The sequence below is a fragment of the Gekko japonicus genome, unplaced genomic scaffold (assembly GCF_001447785.1).
Source record: "Gekko japonicus isolate JY-2015 unplaced genomic scaffold, Gekko_japonicus_V1.1 scaffold2985, whole genome shotgun sequence".
Lineage (NCBI taxonomy): Eukaryota > Metazoa > Chordata > Lepidosauria > Squamata > Gekkonidae > Gekko > Gekko japonicus.
In genome coordinates, this window is record NW_015173227.1 from 160,713 (window position 1) to 184,016 (window position 23,304).

Sequence of the window (23,304 nt, forward strand, 5' to 3'; positions counted from 1 at the left end):
GCTGGCTCTTCGGCTTGGAAACGGAGATGAGCACCGCAACCCTAGAGTCGGAATCGACTGGCTTTCGAGCAAGGGAACCTTTACCTTTTACTAGTGTTGAAATACAATATTAATCCATTTGACAAACTCTCTAGTAGTATCTCATAGTGACACTAATGGTTTTGAGTGTCACTATGAGATACGACTAGAGAGTTTGTCAAATGGATTAATATTGTATTTCAACGCCACTCACTTTGACAAAGCTATACACGAAACGAGATGATATGCACGATCCGTTGTGTTGATGGTGTTTGAATTGCTTCCAGTAAACTGAATATTGGGGGAAAAAAATTCTAGTCCTTGGAGACTTTTTTGGCATTATACATCACGGTTCTTTGCCTCTTTTCTTCCCTCCCTCCAATAACATTTTATTAATAATAACCATTTAAACACATATAAGGTAAGGTTTTGACATACATACCTGCTTCATTACAATTGAAATATACATACATGGCTTATTCAACTTGTAATTAACTATATTTTTAGAACTTGGCTACATTCATTATATTTACCAGAGGTGCAGTGCATCTATTACCTGCGGAATTTCACTTTGTTCAACTAAGTATTGTAAAATAGGAAACCAGATTGTTACAAAAGATGATGAGGATGTAAAAGTATGCTTCTCATTGATGTTTTTTGTAATTTTAGACAATTATGTAACATATTCCAAAGTTTTGTATACCAATGCTGTCTTAATGGGCGAATAGTACTTTTCCAGTAATAAGCAACTGTATTCTTTGCTTCTTTTCTACCTCCAGGTGGTGGCTGAAGATTTCCTGGGATTATAACTGGTCTCCAGAGGACGGAACTCAGTTCACCTGGAGAAAATGGCGGCTTTGGAAGAACCCCGAGGTTTGTTCCCCAACCCCCCCCCCTCAGGCTCCAAATCTCCAGGTTCAACAGGTAAGTTACCTGAGCTGATGATCCAATACATAATAAAGTTGAATCGAGCTCCTGTCGAATTCTGGGAATTTACCTGTTGAACTCTGGTGAATCTTGGGGACTTACCTGTTGAACTGCGGGGCCCAATTCATATTGAATGTGTCATTTTAGATTAAGGATTCCAAATATGAGGTTGCACGAAATATTTGTTGAACTTGGGAGGTTTACCTGTTGAATTTTGAGAACTAGTTCGTACAAGAAGCGGGACCTGCGATACTTGTGGCGGGGGGGGTATTTCCCACAGCTCCCAGTCGCTGGCCCGCTAAGCCTTCTCCCGCCCCCCCTCCAACGGCGGCGAGGCAGTTCCCAGTGCATTCTCTGCGCATGCGCAGGGAACACTCTTTTACTTTTGGGGGGGGATTTACGTATCCCCCATATAGTTTTTTCAACTTTTCAGATTTTTCTGCACCCCTGGAGAGTGCCCCAAGTGTGCAGGAAAATCTCTTTGCCCCGTACGTGCCCCCAATGTGCGCATTTAGATATCCACACAGAGGGGCCATCTTGGCTATTAGATATATAGAATATATTATGTCACTTTAAGAACTCCATCTAGTACATGATGGTCAAGAAATAGTATTAGTATACCTGGGGGGGGGGGAAATAGCTAATTAATATATGTTTGCTTTTTTGTCCTTTGTAGTAATTTCCACAGATTGGTCTCTTTTCTCCTGGGGAACTGGTCTCTGACGTCTGGAGGCGGCGTGCAATTCTAGGAGATCTCCAGGCCATACCTGGAGTTTGGCAACCCTACTTTGTAGCCACAGATCTGAATACAGGCAAAGATTCTGGCTGGATGCTCTGGGAAGCCTCGTGCCCCCCCCCCATCAACCTATGCTCCGCCTCAAGCATTTTTGCGTAAAATCGAGAAATGCAGCCCCCCCCATTCATTAAACATTTTCTCCCCCCCTTTGCCATTCCTTTGAGAGAGAGAGAAAAATCCCCCTGAGCTCAAAGTCACAGCTAATAAGAATAGAAAATATTTAGCCATGCCCTCTTAATTACCCTCCCCGGGAAGTATTTGAGGGGGGGGAGGGGGGGATAAAGACAGCTTTTATACGGCCTGACCGCATAATTGCAGGAGTTGGCAAAGCAAAAATGTTAATACCAGACCGGGTGGGGAAAAAAATGTGTTCCGCATTAATCCTGACATGAAACTCCCTGGAAATACTGAATGAATGAACGCAGGGGTTACGTCGGCCATCTTCTCTCCCGCGCACAGGCTCTCGCCAAGGTTTAATCGGAGCCAGATCGGAACCCGCAGAGAGCGGCAGGGAGCATCTCTCTCCCTGGGCCAGCTGGGAGACGTAAGATGGAGGAATTGCGTCGTCTTGGCCTGCCGACCAACAGGTGGGGGGCTAGAGATCTCCCACTATCGCAATAGATCATCAGGCAACAGGGGTAATTTCCCCTGGAGAAAATGGCCGCTTTGGAAGGCGGACTTCTATGGCAACGCAACCCACGGAGGCCCCTCCCCTCCCCCCGGCTCCACCCTCCTCAGACTCCGCCCCCCAAATCTCCTGGTCAGGGGTCATTTCGTAGAAAAAGAGGTGCAGGAGCTCATTAGCATAACTCATCAACGTAACTTATTTGCATATGCCACACCCCCTGACATCACCGGTTGTTATTGTCACCAGCACTTTATTTTCATTTCATTCTGTTTGATTGCGAGCTGTGACTTGGTATGTTTTTTGTAAACCACCCTGAGTCTGCCTGCGGCAGGGAGGGTGGGATAAAAAAATGGAATTAATAGATAAATATTGAATTAATAATAAATTATAACCATCTTCAAGTACTTGAAGGGCTGTCCTAGAGAGGATGGTGCGGAGTTGTTTTCTGTGGCCCCAGAAGGTTGGATCAGAACCAACGGATTGAAATTCAATCAGAAGAGTTTCAGCTAAACATGAGGAAGAACTTCCTGACCCTTAGAGCAGCACCTTGGTGGAACAGGCTTCCTCAGGAGGCGGTGGGCTCTCCTTCTTTGGGGGTTTTCCGACAGAGGCTAGACGGCCATCAGACAGCAATGTGGATTGTGTGAACTTAGCCAGATCATGAGAGGGAGGGCAGGAAGGGTTGTGTAATGATTTCATGTTTAACTGTGTGTGTGTGGCTTTAAAAGTTTGGTTTGCATGGCTGTGATGATAATCTAGAGTGCTGGAATCAGGCAAGTGATATGATTGGTGAGTGACAGAGAGGGGGAGGGGTTTTAGAATGGATGCTGTGTGGAGGATTTGAATGTTTATCAAGAGTGTCAGTTAGAGATGACAGTTGAGGAAGTCAGTGGAAGGGCAGTTAAGCTATGTAGGAGAGAAGGAGAAGCTTCCCTGTGTGGGTTGTTAAGTTCTATGTCTTAGAGTTGAATAAGACAGTTGATAAGTTAAGTTCATTCTGAAGTCTGAAGGAGAGACAGTCTTGTGTGTTATGAAAAGTTGAAGTATAAAGAAACAGTAACCGTATATGGCCTGAAGGGAAAAGGGTTACAAAGTTACATGCCCAGATCCCTGTCAGTAAAAGAGAAAAGTGTTCAGTATTTAAGCCTTCCTGGTTACAATGAGTTAATCTTTTATTTGTGAATTACTTCAATAAATCCTCTTTTATTCAAATATACCCACTCTGAAAGAAATACTTCCCAGGATCACATAGTACCTCGAACGCCTTAAACCCTCGACATACCTACCCAGAACTAGTGAAAGCATAAAGGTTTGGAAATCCTTTTAAAATTTCCTGATGGCAGCCGGAATACCCAGTAGAATAAAATATAAAGAACACTTTTAAAGTAAAACCAGACCTCCCCAGTTAAGGGGTCGTCACAGTATGGTTATCAGATCCCGGTTGGGAAGCTTCTGGGGATTTGGAAATGGAGCCCAGGGAGGAAAGGGACCTCAGAGGGGTACAATGCCATAGTGCCTACCCTCCAAAGCATCCATTTTCCCCAGGGGAACTGATCTCTGTAGTCTGGAGATGAGCTGTAATTCCAGGGGATCCCCAGGCCCCACCTGGAGGCTGGCATCCCCAACCGGCCCTGCTGGATCAGACCAAAGGCCCATCAAGTCCAGCCTTCTGTTCACAGTGGCCAAGGAGCTGCCTCTAGGAAGCCCAAAAGCAGGACTGAGAACAGCCTCCTCCCACCCCCTGTGCCTCCCAACAATTGTTATACGGAGGAATACTCTGTCTCCAGCAGTCCCATTTTACAGATGAGAAAAACCGAGGCCGGGTCAGAGCTGATTTGCCCGAGGTCACCCACCCTGAGGCTGCGGCGGCTCAGAGGCTAAGACGCTGAGCTGCAGACCGGAAGGTCCGTAGTCCGGCAGTTCGAGACCCGAGTGCCGCATGACGGAGTGAGCTCCCGTCTCTGGCCCCAGCTCCTGCCAACCTAGCAGTTCGAAAGCAAGAAACTGCAAGTAGATAAATAGGGACCGCTTCGTTGGGAAGGGAACAGCGTTCCGTGTGCCTTGGTGTTTAGTCATGCCGGCCACGTGACCACGGAAATGTCTTTGGACAGCGCTGGCTCTTCGGCTTGGAAACGGAGAGCATAGAATCATAGAATGTTAGAGTTGGAAGGGACCTTGCAGGTCATCTAGTCCAACCCCCTGCACTCTGCAGGAGCATAGCTGAAAGATAGCCCTACATACCTACAACATACCCAGAAGATGGTCGTCCAGCCTCCACTTGAAAACAGCCGCCCCCACCTCCCGAGACAGTCCGTTCCCCTGCTCAACCACTCTTACAGTCAGGAAGTTTCTCTTGATATTTAGCCGGTAACGACTCCCTTGTAATTTCCACCCATTCGATCTAGTCTTGCAATGCGAAGCAAGAGAGAATAGATCTGCTCCATCTTCTACATGACAGCCCTTCAAATACCTGAAGACTGCAATCATGTCGCCTTGAAGCCTTCTCTTTCCCAGGCTAAACAGACCCAACTCTTTCAGCCTTTCCTCGTAAAACTTGGATTCCAACCCCCTCACAATCCTGGTTGCCCTCTTCTGGACATGCTCAAGCTTGTCAGCATCCTTCCTAAAATGTGGTGCCCAGAACTGGACACAGGACTCCAGGTGAGGCCTGACCATAGCAGAATAGAGCGGAACTACCAACTCCTGTGAGCACCACATCCCTAGAGTCGGATTTGACTGGCTTTCGAGCAAGAGAAACTTCTACCCACTCTGAAGACTCGGTTATTTCAAAAGGCAGGCCGTGCATTGAAAAGAGACGGTGCAGTGTAGTGGTTGGAACCGGACTGGCGATTAAGACCCACATTCCGCCCTGAAACTCCTTGGGTGACTCCATTCACTCACCCTCAGCCTAACGTCTCTCACAGAGCTGTGAAAACGAAGTAGGGGGGACACACAATCCACTCCTGAGCGCTCCTGAGCTCTTTGTAGGAAGGACAGGATGGATATGGACCCAAGAGACCACTCAGGCACGATCAGGCCAGGATCTTTCCACTAGGCAGGGTGGCCAATCCCCAGTTGGGGGGCAGGGGATCCCCCAGTTTGGAGCCTCTCCCCCGCTTCAGGGGATGGGGACGGGGGAGAAATAGCTGCTGGGTGCTCCATTATACCCTATGGAGACCTATAGGATATAATGGAGAATCAATCCATGGGTATTTGGGGCTCGGGGGGGGGGCTGTGTTTTTTTTTAGATAGAGGCACCAAATTTCCAGCATAGCTGCTGGTGCCTCTCCTCAACACCCCTCCCCAGTTTCAAACAGATTGGACCAGGGCCCCCAATTCTATGAGCCCCAAAAGAAGGTGCCCCGGTCCTCCATTATTTCCAACGGAGGGAAAGCATTTAAAGGAACGCGGTCCCTTTAAATGCGATGGCAGCTCACTCGGAACTCGCTTTGGAGTTCCCTCTCCAGGAGGTGCCTGGTAAGTTCCCCACCTGCTTGTCAGCCTCACCGGGCAACCCCACCAATAGGCCACACTCTCTCCCCAGCGGAAAGTTCACAGATACTTTTAAAGACGGCACTCCTCCTCGTTAAATTATCCCAGCGGTTTCAGGTCCGAGAGAAGAACGAACGAACCCTTCCTCCCCGTGTTGGAAGCAACACAAGATGGGGGTATAAATCCACCGGGGGTGTGTGTGTCTCATTCACAGCTGAGAATCATCAGGAGTAGGCACTGTTGCCAAAGAGAGAGAGAGAGAGAAAAGATGTGCGGAAAAATCTTGGAACTCTCAGGTCCAAACTGCTATCGGGAGGGAGAGATCCAAGACACCCGTCGAGGAAGATGGCTGACCACACGGGGGAAATTGCAAGGGAGGCTTTGCAGTGACTCAAGAATCTAATATTGCCTTTTCCTGACTTTTTCTATCCGAGTCCAGCGCTCGAAGTGCTAGACGGTCTGTACTTTGCACTTAACAAAACAAAAGAGGTGCCAAACATCACATTTCTGGACCAAATACAGTGCACAAAATTTGCATATAATTGCATTCTTCTGCATAGTTTCCTGTTTCCTGGTTAGGCATGGGGTGGGACAAAGAGATGTGCAGGAGGTGGAGGGGTGCCTGTCAAATTGGAAATGCAGCAGAGCAGCTGCAGAAATGCCCCCTGCTGGACGACACCCAAGTCTGTCCCCGTGGTTTCTTGTGGCCTCTGAAAATGTCTACGGAAGCAATGTTCTTACTCAGTCGTCTCTTCTCTGCATCCAGCATACTGGGGCATACTGCTTCAGTACATGGAGGTTCCATTTAGCTATCATGGCTAATAACTATTGTGGTTTTTATATTTTTGGATGTGTATTTAAGCTCTGAACATAAGAAGAACCCTGCTGGATCAGACCAGTGAGGGTCCATCTAGTCCAGCATCCCCTCCCACACAGGGGCCAGCCAGTTCCTCTGGAGGGCCAGCAACAGGGCAGAGAGGCCAAGGCCTTTCCCTGAGAAGAACATCAGAAGAGCCCTGCCGGATCAGACTAGGGAGGGTCCATCTCGTCCAGCATCCTGTCTCACACAATGGCCAACCAGTTCCTCTGGAGGGCCAACAACAGGACATGGAGGCCAAGGCCTTCCCCTGATAAGAATACAAGAAGAGCCCCGCTGGGTCAGACCAGCGAAGGTCCCTCTAGTCCAGCCTCCCGTCTCACACAGGAGCCAACAAGTTCCTCTGGAGGGTCAGCAACAGGGCAGAGAGGCCGAGGCCTTCCCCTGATAAGAACACCAGAGGAGCCCTCCTGGATCAGACCAGGGAGGGTCCATCTAGTCCAGCCTCCTGTCTCACACAGGGGCCAGCCAGTTCCCCTGGAGGGCCAGCAACCAGGCATGGAGGCCGAGGCCTTCCCCTGATAAGAACACCAGAAGAGCCCTGCTGGGTCAGACCAGGGAGGGTCCACCTAGTCCAGCCTCCCATCTCACATGGTGGCCAGCCAGTTCCTCTGGAGGGCCAGCAACAGGGCAGAGAGGCCGAGGCCTTCCCCTGATAAGAACCTCAGAAGAGCCCTGCTGGGTCAGACCAGGGAAGGTCCATCCAGTCCAGCATCTCGTCTCACAAAGTGCGCAGCCAGTCTGGAGGGCCAGCAACAGGGCAGGGAGGCCGAGGCCTTCCCCTGAGAAGAACCTCAAAAGAGCCCTGCTGGATCGGACCAGGGAGGGTCCATCTGGTCCAGCCTCCCGTCTCACACGGTGGCCAACCAGTTCCTCTGGAGGGCCAACAAGCAGGCACAGAGGCCAAGTCCTTCCCCTGATTTTGCCTCCTGGCACTGATGTTCAGATGCTGGCTGCCCCTGGAGGCTCCCTCAAACGCCATCCTTCAAGAATCCGTCTAATCCTCTTCTAAAGCCATCTGTGCCTGTGGCCCTGGTTACATCCTCCGGCAGCGAATTCCACATTTTATTCACTCGCTTAATTGTTCTAATGATGTGGCCCTGATGAAGGTTGATTAGGCACTTGGTCCCCTTCCTCAAACGCAATGATCTGGCGTCAGTGATCCACGCTATGGTCACCTCGAGGCTAGACTACTGTAATGCTCTCTACATGGGGCTGCCCTTGGGGGCCACTCCGGAAGCTGCAGCTGGTGCAAAACGCGGCAGCCAGGCTGTTGATGGGCCTCCCCAGTTGGGAGCACATCCAGCCTGTGCTGAAGTCGTTACACTGGCTTCCAATAGCGTTCCGGATTCGCTTCAAGGTGCTGGTTTTGACCTTTAAAGCCCTTAATGGTCTGGGGCCTGCCTACCTGAGGGACCGCCTTTCCCCATATGTTCCCCCGAGAGCACTGCGGTCTGGAACACAACACCGCCTACCCCCCCCCGGGCCTAGGGATACCAGGCTGGCGATAACTAGGACCAGGGCGTTCTCCCTGACGGCGCCAACGCTGTGGAACAAGCCCCCCAATGAGATCAGAGCTCTACGGGACCTCCAGCAGTTCCGTACAGCCATGAAAACAGAGCTGTTTCGCCAGGTGTTCCAATAAGAACTGACTGCACCGATTGGGTCACACTAGTACTTTATTACAGGATGCCACTGTATTTATTCAGCTTAATTGTATTTATTGGAATTTTATGGAATTGTATTTTATATCTTGCATTTGCTGAGGGGTTTTTTTGCTGGGAAAGAAGACGGGGACGGCAAAGGATGAGATGGTTAGACAGTGTCATCGATGCAACGAACATGAAGTTGAGCCAACTTCAGAGGACGGCGGAAGACAGGAGGGCCTGGCGTGATCTGGTCCATGGGGTTGCAAAGAGTCGGATTCGACTGTGCGACTGAACAACAACAACAATTGGCTGGTTTTAAATTGTATGCTGGTGTTGTATTGTCTGTAAGCCGCCCTGAGCCGCTTCGGCGGGAGGGCGGGGTAGAAATTTAATAAAACAAACAAATAAATAATAAAAATAATATCAATAAATGTATTTGTTGGGTTGTTTGTTCGATATCCCGCCCTCCCTGCCAAAGCACCATGGAGTTATCTCATCCTTCTCTTTCTTTATAAAAAAAAATATCTAAGAATGATTCTCACCCGATCTGGTTAAGAGTCTCAGGCTAGGATCCGGAAGAGACAGGTCCGAATCCCCACTCCTTCCATGGAAGTTTGCCAGGTGCCCTTGGGCCTAACCTACCTTACAGGGCTTTTGTGAGGATAAAATCGAGGAGAATGTCCGCAGCTTTGGGTCCCCACTGGGCAGAAAGGCGGGGTATCAATGAATCGAGTCAGTAATAAAATAAATCAGCCTCGTCGGGACGGTGAACCGTGTAGATGTAATTATGCATGAGGCAACACCTTAAGGGCTAGAAATGAGCAGTGTGTGAATTCTCCGGCCTCCTACCCTATCCCACAATTTGCAATTCGCAGCCGCTTCAGGGCCTCGGAGCCTTCCCAAGCGAACTTTCCCAAGGAAAACTATCTCTTTTGAAGATCTCATGCCAGAGTGGCAGTTACGCAGTAGGAAGGAAGTCCCGGCAGCGGCTCTCCAAGCATACAAAAGAGTGTGGATAGTTGTGCATTGCATGCGCCTCCAGGAACGCCAGGCTTATTCACATACATCTCGCTCTTCCCCCAAGATACTCAGGGCAGTATGTGTGAATGGGTTTAAAAGGGAGTTATGCAGGTTCAGGATAGGTCCGTCTATGGAGGGCGACTTGCCACGCGATTAAAGGGAACACCTCCATCGGTCCAATCCGGCTGCTAGGTGGAACAGGCGTGACCCTCCCATTCTGCAATCATCCCATTGGCTGTATCAATTACTGGTCTCAGTTCAAGGTACTAACCAGGGGTCATTTCGTAGAAAAAGAGGTGCAGGGGGCTCATTAGCATAACTTATTTGCATATGCCACACCCCCTGATATCACCAGGAGTGTGCCAGAAGGCAACACCCACCGCTCAGGCTCCACTGGACAGTTTTGGATTGCTAGCGATTGGTGGGGGGGAACGTGGAGATCTGTCCTCGCAGAGGAGGGAGAGCTTGTACCTGAATAAAACTTGGTCTGAAAGGTGCCACTGGACTGTTTTGGGCCGGGGGAGCTCTGCAACTAACCTGGCTGCTTCTTGCTCTGACTGACGGCTGCTGGGAGCGGGGGGTGGGGTTTGTTGCGTGTGCCCGCCCCCTGGGCTCTTTCCTTTAAACGTTTACCCCAAAAATGGCCTCTGTGAGATCCCGAACTCGTCTAAAGGCTAAAACTAGGCACTGTTTAAACATTGTTTTTAATAACGTGGTGATGGACCTCCGCCTATGCGCACACCAGCAACGCTTGAAAAAAATGGCCTCAGCAGGATGTTAAAAAAAAAAAGCCACAGAATACATTGTGCAGGGGGTTGGAGAAGGAGGAGGAGGAGGAGGAAAAGAAGAACAGGAGGAGGAGAGGAGGAGAAGGAGGAGGAGAAGAACAGGAGGAGGAGGAGAAGGAGAAGAAGGAGGAGGAAGAGAAGTTTGAATATATACCCCGCCCTTCACTACCCGAAGGAGTCTCAGAGCGGCTTACAATCTCCTTTCTCTTCCCCTCCCCACAACAGACACCCTGTGAGCAGTGTTCCCTCTAAGCTGAGCTAGTGTGAGCTAGCTCACAGTTGTTTAGCCTCCGGCTCGCACACATTTTGTCTTGGCTCAGGAAGGACGGCTCCAGAGCAAACTGATTGATGCAGCAGCCAAATCGCTCACTCACAGCTTTAGTGCCAGCAGTTCACCAAGTAGAATTCCTGCTCACAAGACTCCACAGCTTAGAGGGAACATTGCCTGTGAGGTAGGTGGGGCCGAGAGAGTTCTTTCGAGGACTGCCCTTGAGAGAACAGGTCTGAGAGAACTTGTAACTGACCCAAGGTCACACTGGCAGCTGCGTGTGGAGGAGTGAGGAATCAACCCCAGTTCTCCCAGATTAGAGTCCGCACTCCTCACCACTACACCAAACTGGTGTAGATGTCCCTGGAGGTCCCTTCCAACTCTATGATTCTACAATTCTATGATCCTCCAAGTAGTGCCATAGACTCCACCCTCTAAAGTATCCACTTTCACCAGGGGAATTGATTTGTGTAGCCTGTAATTCTGTAATTCTGGGATGTTTCTAGGCCCCACTGGGAGGTTGGTAGCCCTCATTAGAGTTCTGGACAGGAGACAGCCGGGTTCAAATCCTTGCTCAGCCGTGAAACCGATCTTGGGCTGGTCATTCTTAACTTAAGCTACCTCACAGGGTTATTGTGAAGATAAAATGTAGGAAGAGGAGAACTGCGGGTACACCATTCTCAACTCCTGAGAGGAAGGACGGGAATGAAGTGTGCTCTTGAAGGATACTGAAACCTGTGTCTCTAGGCATGAAGTGATCCCGGCTGCATAGCATAATATCCACGCAGAGATAAAACATTTGTCGACAAGAGTATTTTTGTATCCCCCTAGGATTAAGACGGCCTGGAGAAGAAGCTAGCAGGGCAGGCAAAACTTATTCGCTGGTGGTCCATGTGACAGATGTCTACAAATGCCGGGAAAGGCTGAAGGTGATAAGCTGTGGATCTGTGCGGTCCTGTGTTCAAATTACGGTATAATTACAAGGCAGACATCCTTGAGAAAAATCTGGATTTGGAAATCTGAGGGAGGCAATGTCCACGCCCCCTTCCAGGCACATTTCACAATGCTCTGTTAAATGTTCTGCTTGCACAGGCCAATCCAGCGGGAAGCGCTCCTGCACATGCCCTGTGGAAATGAATGGGAGTTGTGCACGACAGGAGAACTTCACACTGGTTGGGCAAGATGTTATGTGTGGTCAGCTTCCAAGAGCCCAAGTCTAGAAGATGATGCTGGATTTTTTAAAAATGGGGACTACTCATTTTTTAAATGGGGACTACTACTTTGGCCGAGCGCCGAAGAATAGATGCATTTGAGTTATGGTGCTGGAGAAGACTCTTGAGAGTCCCTTGAACTGCAAGGAGATCAAATCAGTCAATCTTAAAAGGAATCAACCCTGACTGTTCCCTGGAAGGCCAGAGACTGGCTGAAGCTCAAATATTTTGTTGTTGTTAGTCGAGTCCGACTCTTCACAACCCCATGGACCAGATCACGCCAGGCCTTCCGGTCTTCCGCCGTCCTCTGAAGTTTGCTCAACATCTATGACACTGTCTGACCATCTCATCCTTTGCCGTCCCCGTCTTCTTTGACCTTCAATCCTTCCCAGCATCAGGGTCTTCTCCAGTGAGTGCTCCCTTCTCATTGGGTGGCCAAAGTATTTGAGCTTCGGTTTCATTATCTGGCTGACATTTTTGTCTTCGCTCAGGAAGGAGGGCTCCGGAGCAAACTAATTGATGCAGGAGCCAATTTGTTTGCTCACAACTTCAATGCCAGTAGCTCACCAAGTAGCATTTTTGCTCACAAGACTCTAAGACATCTGCTTCTTCTAACAAGCCGGTCCTAAACAGATCGTTTCGGAGGGCAGCCGGGATCGGTTGGCGGTAGAACAGCTCGATTCAAGCCCAGGACGACCTTGTAGAGCAACAAGATGTTCGGGGTCTGGGCTTAAGGAAGGGAGTAGACTAGGAAGTCTTGTTTCAGTGTACCGGAAGAAGTGTGTGCAAGCACACCAACGCTTATACCCAGAATTAAACTTTGTTGGTCTCAAAGATGCCACTGGACACAAACTGTCTTCTGCTGCTTCAGACCTGAATCTGTCCTAAACAGAGTACACCTTTCTAAGTCCACTGAGGTCAAAGGGCTGAAGAGGGTCTATCCCTGCTTAAGCTATTCCTGTTCCGTTTACCGCTGTAACAAGAATGCAAAACAATCTCTTGGCTTCCTAAAGACAAGTCAATGGACGGGAAAAGGCACCTGAATTGGTTTTGGGTTTGGTGTAGTGGTTAAGTGCGCGGACTCTAATCTGGGAGAACCGGGTTTGATTCCCCACTCCTCCACTTGCACCTGCTGGTGTGACCTTGGGTCAGTCACAAGCTCTGTCTGGCACAGCTGTCCTTGAAAAAGAGCCGTTTGTGTCAGAGCTCTCTCAGCCCCACCTGCCTCACAGGGTGTCTGTTGTGGGGAGGGGAAGGGAAAGGAGTTTGTAAGCCGCTCTGAGACTCCAAGTGAAGGGTGGGGTATAAATCCAATCTCTTCTTCTTCTTCTTCTTCTTCTTCTTGCTCTGTTGCTAGCTGTGACTTTCATAGAATCAGAGAATGTTCAGAGTTGGAAGGGACCTTGCAGGTCATCTAGTCCAACCCCCTGCACTCTGCAGGAGCACAGCCGAAAGAGAGCCCTACAACATACCCAAAAGATGGTCGTCCAGCCTCCGCTTCAAAACGTCCAGCGAAGGAGCCTCCACCCCCTCCCGAGGCAGACTGTTCCACTGCTCAACCACTCTTAGAGTTTAGGAAGTTTCTCCTGATATTTAGCCGGTAACAGATCCCGTGTAGTTTCCACCCATTAGATCTAGTCCTGCAATCCAAAGCAAGAGAGAATAGATCTGCTCCGTCTTCTACATGACAGCCCTTCAGATACTTGAAGACTGCAATCGTGTCCCCTCTAAGCCTTCTCTCTCCCTGGCTAAACAGACCCAACTCTTTCAGCCTTTCTTCATAAGACTTGGATTCCAGCCCTCTCACCATCCTGGTTGCCCTCTTCTGGACACGCTCGAGCTTGTCAACATCCTTCCTAAAATGTGGAGCCCAAAACTGGACACAGGACTCCAGGTGAGGCCTGACCATAGCAGAAGAGAGCGGAACGACCACCTCCCTTGATCTGGACACAATGCCACTGTTAATGGCTAGTTTGTGATCAACCAGAACTTTATATGTATCATGGCTTCTGTAGAGTGATCTGCTTTTGAGTTTCCAGAGGGCTGCTAGCTGTCTGGCTGTCCAAAACAACAGGAGTCTTGCGGCACTTTAGAGACAAACATTGTTTTATTTCAGCCTTTGTTTTCATGGAGGACAGCCTGTTTCTTTGCTGCAATGGAGAAGTGTAGCTCTAGTCCAAGAGGGTTTATGCTGGAATGAAGAAGAAGAGGAGGAGGAGGAGGAGGAGGAGAAGGAGGAGGAGGAGGAGGAGGAGATTTGATTTATACCCCGCCCTTCACTACCTGACACAATCTCCTTTCCCTTTCCTCTCCCCACAACGGACACCCTGTGAGGTAGGTGGGGCTCCTTCGAGGACTGCCCTTGAGAGAACAGCGCTGAGAGAACTTGTGACTGACCCAGGGTCACACCAGCTGGCTGCATGTGGAGGACTGGAGCATCAGACCCAGTTCTCCCAGATTAGAGTCTGCCGCTCTTAATCACGACACCACACTGGGTCTCAACAGGGATTTACTTCCAAGTAACTGGAAGTAACCCTGACCTGGACAGCCCCGTTTAGCCTGATCTCAGCAGGTCTTGGAAGCTAACCTGGCTGGTGTTTGGATGGGAGACACCCAAGGAATACCGGGGTCATGACACAGGCAGACAATGGCAACCCACCTCTGAATATCTCTTGACTTGGAGAGGGGGGAAAAACCCCCTATGAAGTCGTCATAAATCAGACGTGAGTTGATGGCAAAAAAAGCCACCGGGAAGTAAGTTACTTCAAGCATATCCCCTCTGCTCCCATCATAGAATCATAGAGTTGGATTTGACCATAGAGGCCATCTAGTCCAACCCCCCCGCTCAGCCTAGAGCAGTGACGGCGAACCTTTTAGAGACTGAGTGCCCAAACTGCGACCCAAAACCCACGTATTTATCGCAAAGTGCCAACACGGCAATTGAACCTGAATACGGAGGTTTTACTTTAGAAAAAACTCACACATTAACTTAAGATGATCCAAACAAAGTAAGGAAAGCAATCCCAAATGCTTTCATTGACTTAAAATTATTTGGCAGAGAATTCGACACTTTAATGATGGTCTGGGCCTGGCTGGGGCGATGGCACGTGTGCCCACAGAGAGGGCTCTGAGTGCCACCTCTGGCACCCGTGCCGTCGGTTCGCCACCACTGGCCTAGAGCATCCCTGACAAGCATCCGTCCAGCCACTGCTTAAAGACAGCCAGGGAGGGGGAGCTCACCACCTCCGGAGGCAGCTGATTCCGCTGATGCACAACTTGTACTGTCAAAAGGTCTTCCCTAAGATCCAGAGAACAAATGTAAAGAAAACAGCTGTGAGCGTCTGACCCACAGATCAAGCAGCCGACAAGACTTGCAAAGAAAATGCTTTCCATATATTATGGTCAACAAGCACTCCAACACAATAAATTCCTTCAAATCATAAGAAAATGCTAGTGTAAAAATATATCACCAATGTTGTCTCTGGATTATATAACGACGTTTCAAAACTGGATCTTCCTCAGGAAATGTTAGAGTAGTGAAAAAACTCTCTTGCTCATAAAGTGGTTTACAAAAACTCATGAAAGATAATACATTCAGATAGGACGCTGATCTCCGTAAGTAAAAAGGTAAAGCTTCCCTTGCTCGAAAGCCAGTCAAATCTGACTCTAGGGTTGCGGTGCTCATCTCCGTTTCCAACCCGAAGAGCCAGCGCTGTCCGAAGACGTTTCCGTGGTCATGTGGCCGCCATGACTAAACACCAAGGGGCACGGAACGCTGTGACCTTCCCACCAAAGTGGTCCCTATTGATCTGCTTGCAATTTCTTGCTTTCGAACTGCTAGGTTGGCAGGAGCTGGAACTAGAGATGGGAGCTCACTCCGTCATGTGGCACACTCGGGTCTCGAACTGCCGAACTACCGACCTTCCACAGCCTGCAGTTCAGCATCTTAACCACTTGAGCCACCGCAGCTCCGTAAGTATTCAGGCTCAAATATGCTGCTGAGCTTCTAATGGATCCCAGCTCTTAATTTAAATCCATTCTTGCGAGTCCTCTCCTCCACGGTCAACAGGAACACCTCCCTGCCCTCCTCCAAGTGACAGCCCGTCAAAGACTTCAAGAGAGCAATCATGCCCTCCACTTTTCTCTTCAAGCTGATTACGATATGCCTTGTACCTTTGCAAGCATTCTTTAAAACAACCCTCCCACCTTCTGACTGGAGTATAAGGACTCGGGGATCGCCATTCCCACTTGTATCTGAGGAAGGGGGCTCTTCGACTCTCGGAGGTTTATACCCCAGAAAATCTTGTTGGATTTCTAAGGTGCGTCTGAATTCGAATCTGGCTCTTCTACTTCAGACTGACATGGCTGCCCCTCCTGAAACTACCTTCCAAGTCATTGTAAGGCCACAGACATAAGAACATAAGAGAAGCCAATGATGGACCAGGCCAGTGGCCCATCCAATCCAACACTCTGTGTCACACAGTGGCCAAAATACCAGGGGCCCTCAGGAGGTCCAGCAGTGGGGCCAGGACACTTAGAAGCCCCCCCACTGTTGCCCCCCCAAGCACCAAGAATACAGAGCATCACTAGCCCCAGACTGAGAGTTCCTATCTATACCTTGTGGCTAAGAGCCACTGATGGACCTCTGCTCCATATGTTTATCCATAAGAACATAGAGAAGCCAATGTTGGATCAGGCCAATGGACCATCCAGTCCAACCCTCTGTGTCACACAGTGGCCAGAAATACCAGGTGCCATCAGGAGCAGCCAGGAAAGTTGCAGAGCCCCGGCCCGCCTTCAGGTACAAGCCCCCCCTCCTCTGTGAGGGCAGATCGCCTATCTGCGTGTCCCCCCCCCCCATAGCTAGCAATCCAAAACAGTCCAGTGGCACATTTCAGACCAAGTTTTATTCAGGTACAAGCTCTCCCTCCTCTGCGAGGACAGATCTGCACGTCCCCCCCCCCATAGGTAGCAATCCAAAACAGTGCAGTGGAGCCTGAGCGGTGGGTGTTGCCTTCTGACACACGTCTGGTGATGCCAGGGGGTGTGGCATATGCAAATAAGTTATGCTAATAAGTTATGCTAATGAGCTCCTGCACCTCTTTTTCTACAAAATGACCCCTGCTGGTGACCAAGATAGAATTCATTTATGCTGTGGTATTCCCCGTGTTATCGTGCAGTGTTATCGATGCAACGGACATGAAATTGAGCAAACTCTGGAGGTTGGCAGAAGACAGGAGGGCCTGGCGTGATGTGCGACTGAGCAACAACAATTCCCCGGTACTACGCATGGGTGTGAAAGTTGGACAATGGAGAAAGCAGACAAGGAGGAAGTTGATTCCTTTGAAAGGTGGTGTCGGAGGGGAGTTTTACAGAGACTGCAGACTGTGCAAAAGACCAGCCAGTGGGCTCCAGATCGAATCAAGCCTGAACTCTCCCTATAAACTAAAATGATCAAACTGAGGCTATCGTACTTTGGTCACATTATGAGAAGACAAGAGGACCTGGAAGAGATAATAATGCTAGGCAAAGTGGAAGGCAGCGGGTTAGAGAGGAAGATGACCCAACAGGAATCAGTGTTCCCTCTAAGCTGAGTTAGTGTGAGCTAGCTCACAGTTTTTTAGCCTCCAGCTCACACATTTTTGTCTTGGCTCAGGAAGGAGGGCTCCAGAGCAAACTCATTTGTGCAGCAGCCGAATTGCTTGCTCACAACTTCAATGCCAGTAGCTCACAGCATAAAATTTTTGCTCACAAGACTCCACAGGTTAGAGGACGCATTGGATGGAATGACAGTTTGCAGGACCTGAGGAAGGCAGTTAACAAGAAGACGCTTTGGGGAACATTAATTCAGAGGGTTCTATAAGTTGGAAGCAATGCTCCCCCTAAGCTGTGTAGTCTTGCGAGCAAAAATGCTACTTTGTGAGCTACTTGGCATTAAGGTTGTGAGTGAGCGATGTGGCTGCTGCATAAATTAGTTTGCTTTGGAGCCGGCCTTCCTGAGTGAAGACAAAAATGTGTGTGCTGGAAGCTAAAAAAGTGTGAGCTAGCTCACACTAACTCAGCTCAGAGGGAACCCTGTGAGCAAAAAATTCTACTTTGTGAGCTCCTGGCATGAAAGTTGTGAGCGAGCGATTTCATGGCTGCATAAATTAGTTTGCTCTGGAGCCATCCTTCCTGAGCTTAGACGAAAATGTTTGCGCTGGAGGCTAAAAAAAACTGTGAGCTAGCTCACACTAATTCAGCTTAGAGGGAACACTGGTTGGCAGGGATCTGAGGGCACTTACACAGATGCACACACACACACACTCCTTCTGCTTTACTCCCCCCTCCTCTTAGCTCCTCAATGTCACATTTTAAAAAATTAAATTTAGATTTTCCAGATCTTCGGGGGCATTACTCCGAAAAGAAGCATGCGGTGCTATAAACAACTGCTCCGCCACAGAGGGAATGTCCTTGCTCTGGGTTTTGTCCTGATGGATCTGGAGTGACTCACCCCCTTTCTTTGCCCAAGAGCACTCGCCAAGAAAAAAAGAAAGACGTTTGTGTGCAGCGGGGGGGGGGGGATCATCCGTTATCCACCCTGACTCAGAGGTCTCTGTTCCTACCCATATCTGACCAAGTGAGCTCCGATTCTTGAAAGTTCATACCATACCCCAGGCGCTACTGGATTCAAATCCAGCTCTTTTTCTGCAGACCAAGATGGCTTCCCTCTGAAACTAACTCCCTGGACTATAAACCTAACTGGCTAATTCAGGTGGGTCGCCGTGTTCAGTAGAACAAAGTTTTGAGTCTGGTGGCATCTTTAAGACCAATTAAGTTGAATTCTGGGCACAAGCTTGTGTGTGCATGCCCACTTCTTCAGATGCATGCATGCACAGACAAACGTATACCCAGAATTCAACTTTGTTGGTCTTAAAGGTGCCACTGAACTCCAACTTTGTTCTAATGTAGAGGGTAAGCATATTTCGCATTAAGAGCTCTTGCCTTTGTGCGCCCTAAGGTTTCGAAAGCCAGCGGGGTTAAAATGTCCACTCCCTCCTGAAGCTGGGCAGTCTCAGGCCAAGGAACTGCTCTTACCTGCCTACCTTGCAGGACTGTTGTGAGGATAAAATAGAGATAAACCGTGCATGCGGTTTCAACCTGCTTGGAAGATAATGGTGTGTGTGTGTGTGTTAAAACAGTATTCATATATTATATGAATAGTTTGGTGTAGTGGTTAAATGTGCAGACTCTAATCTGGGAGAAGCTCTTGCCTTTGTGCGCCCTAAGGTTTCGAAAGCCAGTGGGGTTAAAATGTCCACTCCCTCCTGAAGCTGGGCAGTCTCAGGCCAAGGAACTGCTCTTACCTGCCTACCTTGCAGGACTGTTGTGAGGATAAAATAGAGACAAACCGTGCATGCGGTTTCAACCTGCTTGGAAGATAATGGGGTGTGTGTGTGTGTGAAAACAGTATTCATATATTATATGAATATCCATATAATATTATGAATATTATTCATCTATGATATCAATAATATTTTCATTCCCCCCATTATCTTCCAAGCAGGCTGAAACCGCATAAATGGTCTCTATTTTATCCTCACAACAACATCATCATCATCATAAAAATATTATTATCATATCAATAACATATTATATCAACCAATAAATTATTATAGTATTATAGTATCGATTATTATAGTATCAATAAAATATTCTCTATCGGAAGGAAGGCCGAGCGCCGAAGAATAGATTCTTTTGAACTATGGTGCTGGAGAAGACTCTTGAGAGTCCCTTGGACTGCAAGAAGATCAAATCAGTCAGTCCTAAAAGAAATCAACCCTGACTGTTCCCTGGAAGGCCAGATAATGAAACTGAAGCTCAAATACTTTGGCCACCAAATAAGAAGGGAGCACTCCCTGGAGAAAACCCTGATGCTGGGAAAGATTGAAGGTCAAAGAAGACAGGGACGGCAAAGGATGAGATGGTTAGACAGTGTCATAGATGCAATGGACATGAAATTGAGCCAACTTCAGAGGACGGCGGAAAACAGGAGGGCCTGCCGTGATCTGGTCCATGGGGTTGGGAAGAGTCGGACTCCACTGTGCGACTGAACAACAACAAATCGGTGGACCAGATCAGCAATCCTGTTGGACTCTCTGTTATCATTTTATCTTACTCTAACTACCCTCTCTACAAGGTCACAACCATCCAGGACCTTTCAGAAGCATGAGAACTGTAAACAGGTCGACACAGGAGTTGAGTTAGGTTGCTATTAGCCTAACTTGAAAGCTGAAGCGCAGTACACACTGTGTGGACACACACAGGCAGGATTTGAACTCAGCTCCATTCCTTACATGCAGAAAGTACTGTTTGGTTCCCTTAACCACTGTTTGAATTCTACCTGCATAAGTGCTGGCACACAACATTGCCGGAAAGCCGGACTCTTACCCCAAGGAACTTGCTTGTAATTATGGCTATGCGCTCTGTATATGCTCAGAGGCACTCTGACACTTTTCTCACTACTTCACCCACCCAAGACTAAGCTCTAGTCTATACTACCGTGTACTGAACATAAGGAGCTGCGGTGGCTCAAGTGGTTAAGACACTGAACTGCAGGCTGTGGAAGGTCGGTAGTTCAGCAGTTTGAGACCCGGGTGCCGCATGATGGAATGAGCTCCCGTCTCTAGTTCCAGCTCCTGCCAACCTAGCCGTTCGAAAGCAAGAAATTGCAAGTAGATAAATAGGTACCACTTCAGTGGGAAGCTAACAGCGTTCCATGCGCCTTGTGTTTAGTCATGCCGGCCACATGACCACGGAAACGTCTTCAGACAGCGCTGGCTCTTCGGCTTTGAAACGGAGATGAGCACCGCAACCCTACAGTCGGACTCGACTAGCTTTCGAGCAAGGGAAACCTTTACCTTTACTGAACATAGGGTCCTAATGTGGAATCTTTGCACCATTGAATGTGTCATGTCAATACTGGGGCTTTGCTTCAGTTCTGGTTCTAAATTTCTGGTGGGTTCCAGATTCTTTCAACTCTAATCCTGTTGTGTTATTTAATAAATATCTTGTCCTGTCGATTGCCTTGACTCCCTCTGTATCACCCAGCGAGAAAGGTGGACTATAAATAGCAGGATGACTAAGTCAAAAGACTAAACTCTGGAACTCCAAATAGGTTCCGGGCTGGAGCTCTGACTCGGGTTCAAGTCCTCCGCCACTGCAAATCTTGCAAAGCTCTCCGTGTCTCTGGAAAAGGCCCCTGATTCCAGTCAAAACTCCTGTCCAAGATTCAAATCACAGGACAACAAACACTGCCTGAAGGAAGCACTTCTACAAGCCAACAAAGTTTGAGTCCAGTGGCACCCTGGAGACCAACAAAGTTTATTTCTGGGCAATGCCCCCTCTAAGCTGTGAAGTCTTGTGAGCAAAAATGCTACTTTGTGAGCTGCTGGCATTCAAGTTGAGAGCAGGCGATTTGGCTACTGCATAAATTAGTTTGCTCCGGAGCCCTCCTTCCTGAGCAAAGACAAAAATGTGTGAGCCGGAGGCGAAAAAAATGTGAGCTAGCTCACACTAACTCAGCTTAGAGGCAACACTGTTTCTGGGTATTCTGTTGATCTTCAGCACCTTAAAGACTTGGGAAAACTGTGGCCACTGCTCACTTCTTCAGATACAGTGACTCATGAAAGGGCCTCCCCTGCCCCAAATGTTGTTAGTCTTTTAGGGGCTCCTGGACTCTCGCTCTTTTCTGTGGCTACAGACAGACGAACAGGGCGACCCGTCTGGATCTACCTCCATGGAAGGCACCAAATATAGCCATACAGAATGCGTGCACACAAAAGCTGACACCCTGAATAAAACTTTTTTTTGTCTTAAAGGAGTCCCACTAGACTCAAACTGTGACCTGCCGCTTCAGACCCACCCACCTGAATTACCTATGTTGTTTCCCCCCCAATTGAACCCAAACAGATGATAACCAGAAACGAGCTTGTCATTCTTTTGATCTGTTTCTTAAAAAAAAAATTACTAATTTTGCCTGCTACAACAAGCCACCCCCAAATATACTACTGTAGATCTGTAATTCCATTTCACTGACGAAGTGTGCATGCCCACCAAAGGTCACACCTGGGATAAAACTTGGTTGGTCTTAAAGGGGCCACTTGAAGAAAACTTGGTTGGGCTTAAAGGGAACTCACGTGTTCCCTCTAAGCCGAGTCAGTGTGAGCCAGCTCACAGTGCTTAGCCTCCAGCTCTGTCCCCCCCCAATTGAACCCAAACAGATGATAACCAGAAACGAGCGTGTCATTCTTTTGATCTGTTTCTTTAAAAAAAATCTTCACTAATTTTGCCTGCTACTTTAACAAGCCACCCCCAAATATACCACTGTGATCTGTAATTCCGTTTCACCGTCTGACGAAGTGTGCATGCCCACCAAAGCTCACACCTGGGATAAAACTTGGTTGGTCTTAAAGGGGCCACTTGAAGAAAACTTGGTTGGGCTTAAAGGGAACTCACGTGTTCCCTCTAAGCCGAGTCAGTGTGAGCCAGCTCACAGTGCTTAGCCTCCAGCTCACACATTTTTGTCTCAGCTCAGGAAGGAGGGCTCCGGAGCAAGCCGATTTATGCAGCAGCCCAATCGTTAACGCCAGGAGCTCACAAAGTAGGATTTTTGCTGGCAAGACTCCACAGCTCAGAGGGAGCGTTGGCGCCCCCGGACTCTAACTCTGATCCACCCGGATCCACTTTTACAAGTCAGAGTCACTCCCGTCAGACTCCTTCCTTCGGAGCAAGAACGCCCCAGGGCTCGGGCCCCACCGGCCTCCCCCCGGTTCCTCGCCAAAAAGGGGCGAGGCGCGGGCTCGCTGGCTCCATTCAAATCCACGGGCGTTAGAGAGCGCGACGCCGCCGCCATCGCAGCCATGGCTCTCACCCCCCACCCCCCTTTCCCAAGCCTTCCCGGTCCCCCAATCCAGAAACCGAACAAACGGAATCAGAGGCGGACAGAGACTCACCTCCGCCGCCCAGAGTTGCAGCAGGCAGAGGAAGAGGCCCCCGGAGAGAGAGCGGGTCAGTTTCATGTCAGTTTCAGCGGCGCGGCGTCCGGCCCCCTTCATCTCCCTTTCGCTCGCTCTCTCTCGCCTCTCCTCCGGGCCGGCCAGGCACGACACGCCGGGGAACCTCGCCGCTCTCCGGGCCCCGACGCGCTGCCTCCTCTTCCGAGCGGTTGCAGCTCAATGCAGCCCGCGCAATGCAGCCTTTCCAAGGCGAGCCAAAGTCTGCCAGCCGCCTCCGAGGCTCCGGATGGAAGCGTGGCTCCTGGGTCGGTTCGCAAGCGGGAGGCTTCTTCTCCGCCCGGGTCTGTCTCTCTCGCTCGCTCGCTCTAGCGCCGGGCGCTCCGCAAAGCGGCATCCGGGGCGGGCTCCGGCATCTGCGCCGCGGTCGGAAAGAAGATCCAGATGTGCCGCTTCCAGAGGCGGGAGGAGGGGGGGCGGATCTCTCCCGGTCCTCCTTTGGCCCTTCCAACGGGAAAACCCGACGGGCGGGCGGGCTTGCGCGGCGGAGGCGCTCGGGAGGGGATCGGAGGCGCTTTGGATCCCTCGCAGCTCCCCGCTCAAGCTTTTGCGAAAGACGCGCTGGGGATGGGAGTG

The 23,304-nt window shown here is 49.4% G+C and overlaps 1 protein-coding gene across 1 annotated transcript in view; it reads right to left on the minus strand.

Moving 5' to 3' along the window:
* Positions 1 to 22,734, minus strand: part of LOC107120099 (tumor necrosis factor receptor superfamily member 16-like) — a 73,031-nt gene extending 50,297 nt beyond the window's left edge. The window contains exon 1 of the mRNA XM_015422741.1: positions 22,669 to 22,734. Within this exon, the coding sequence (XP_015278227.1) occupies positions 22,669 to 22,734 (66 nt within the window). The remainder of the gene's footprint in view (positions 1 to 22,668) is intronic.
* Positions 22,735 to 23,304: the final 570 nt, after the last annotated feature.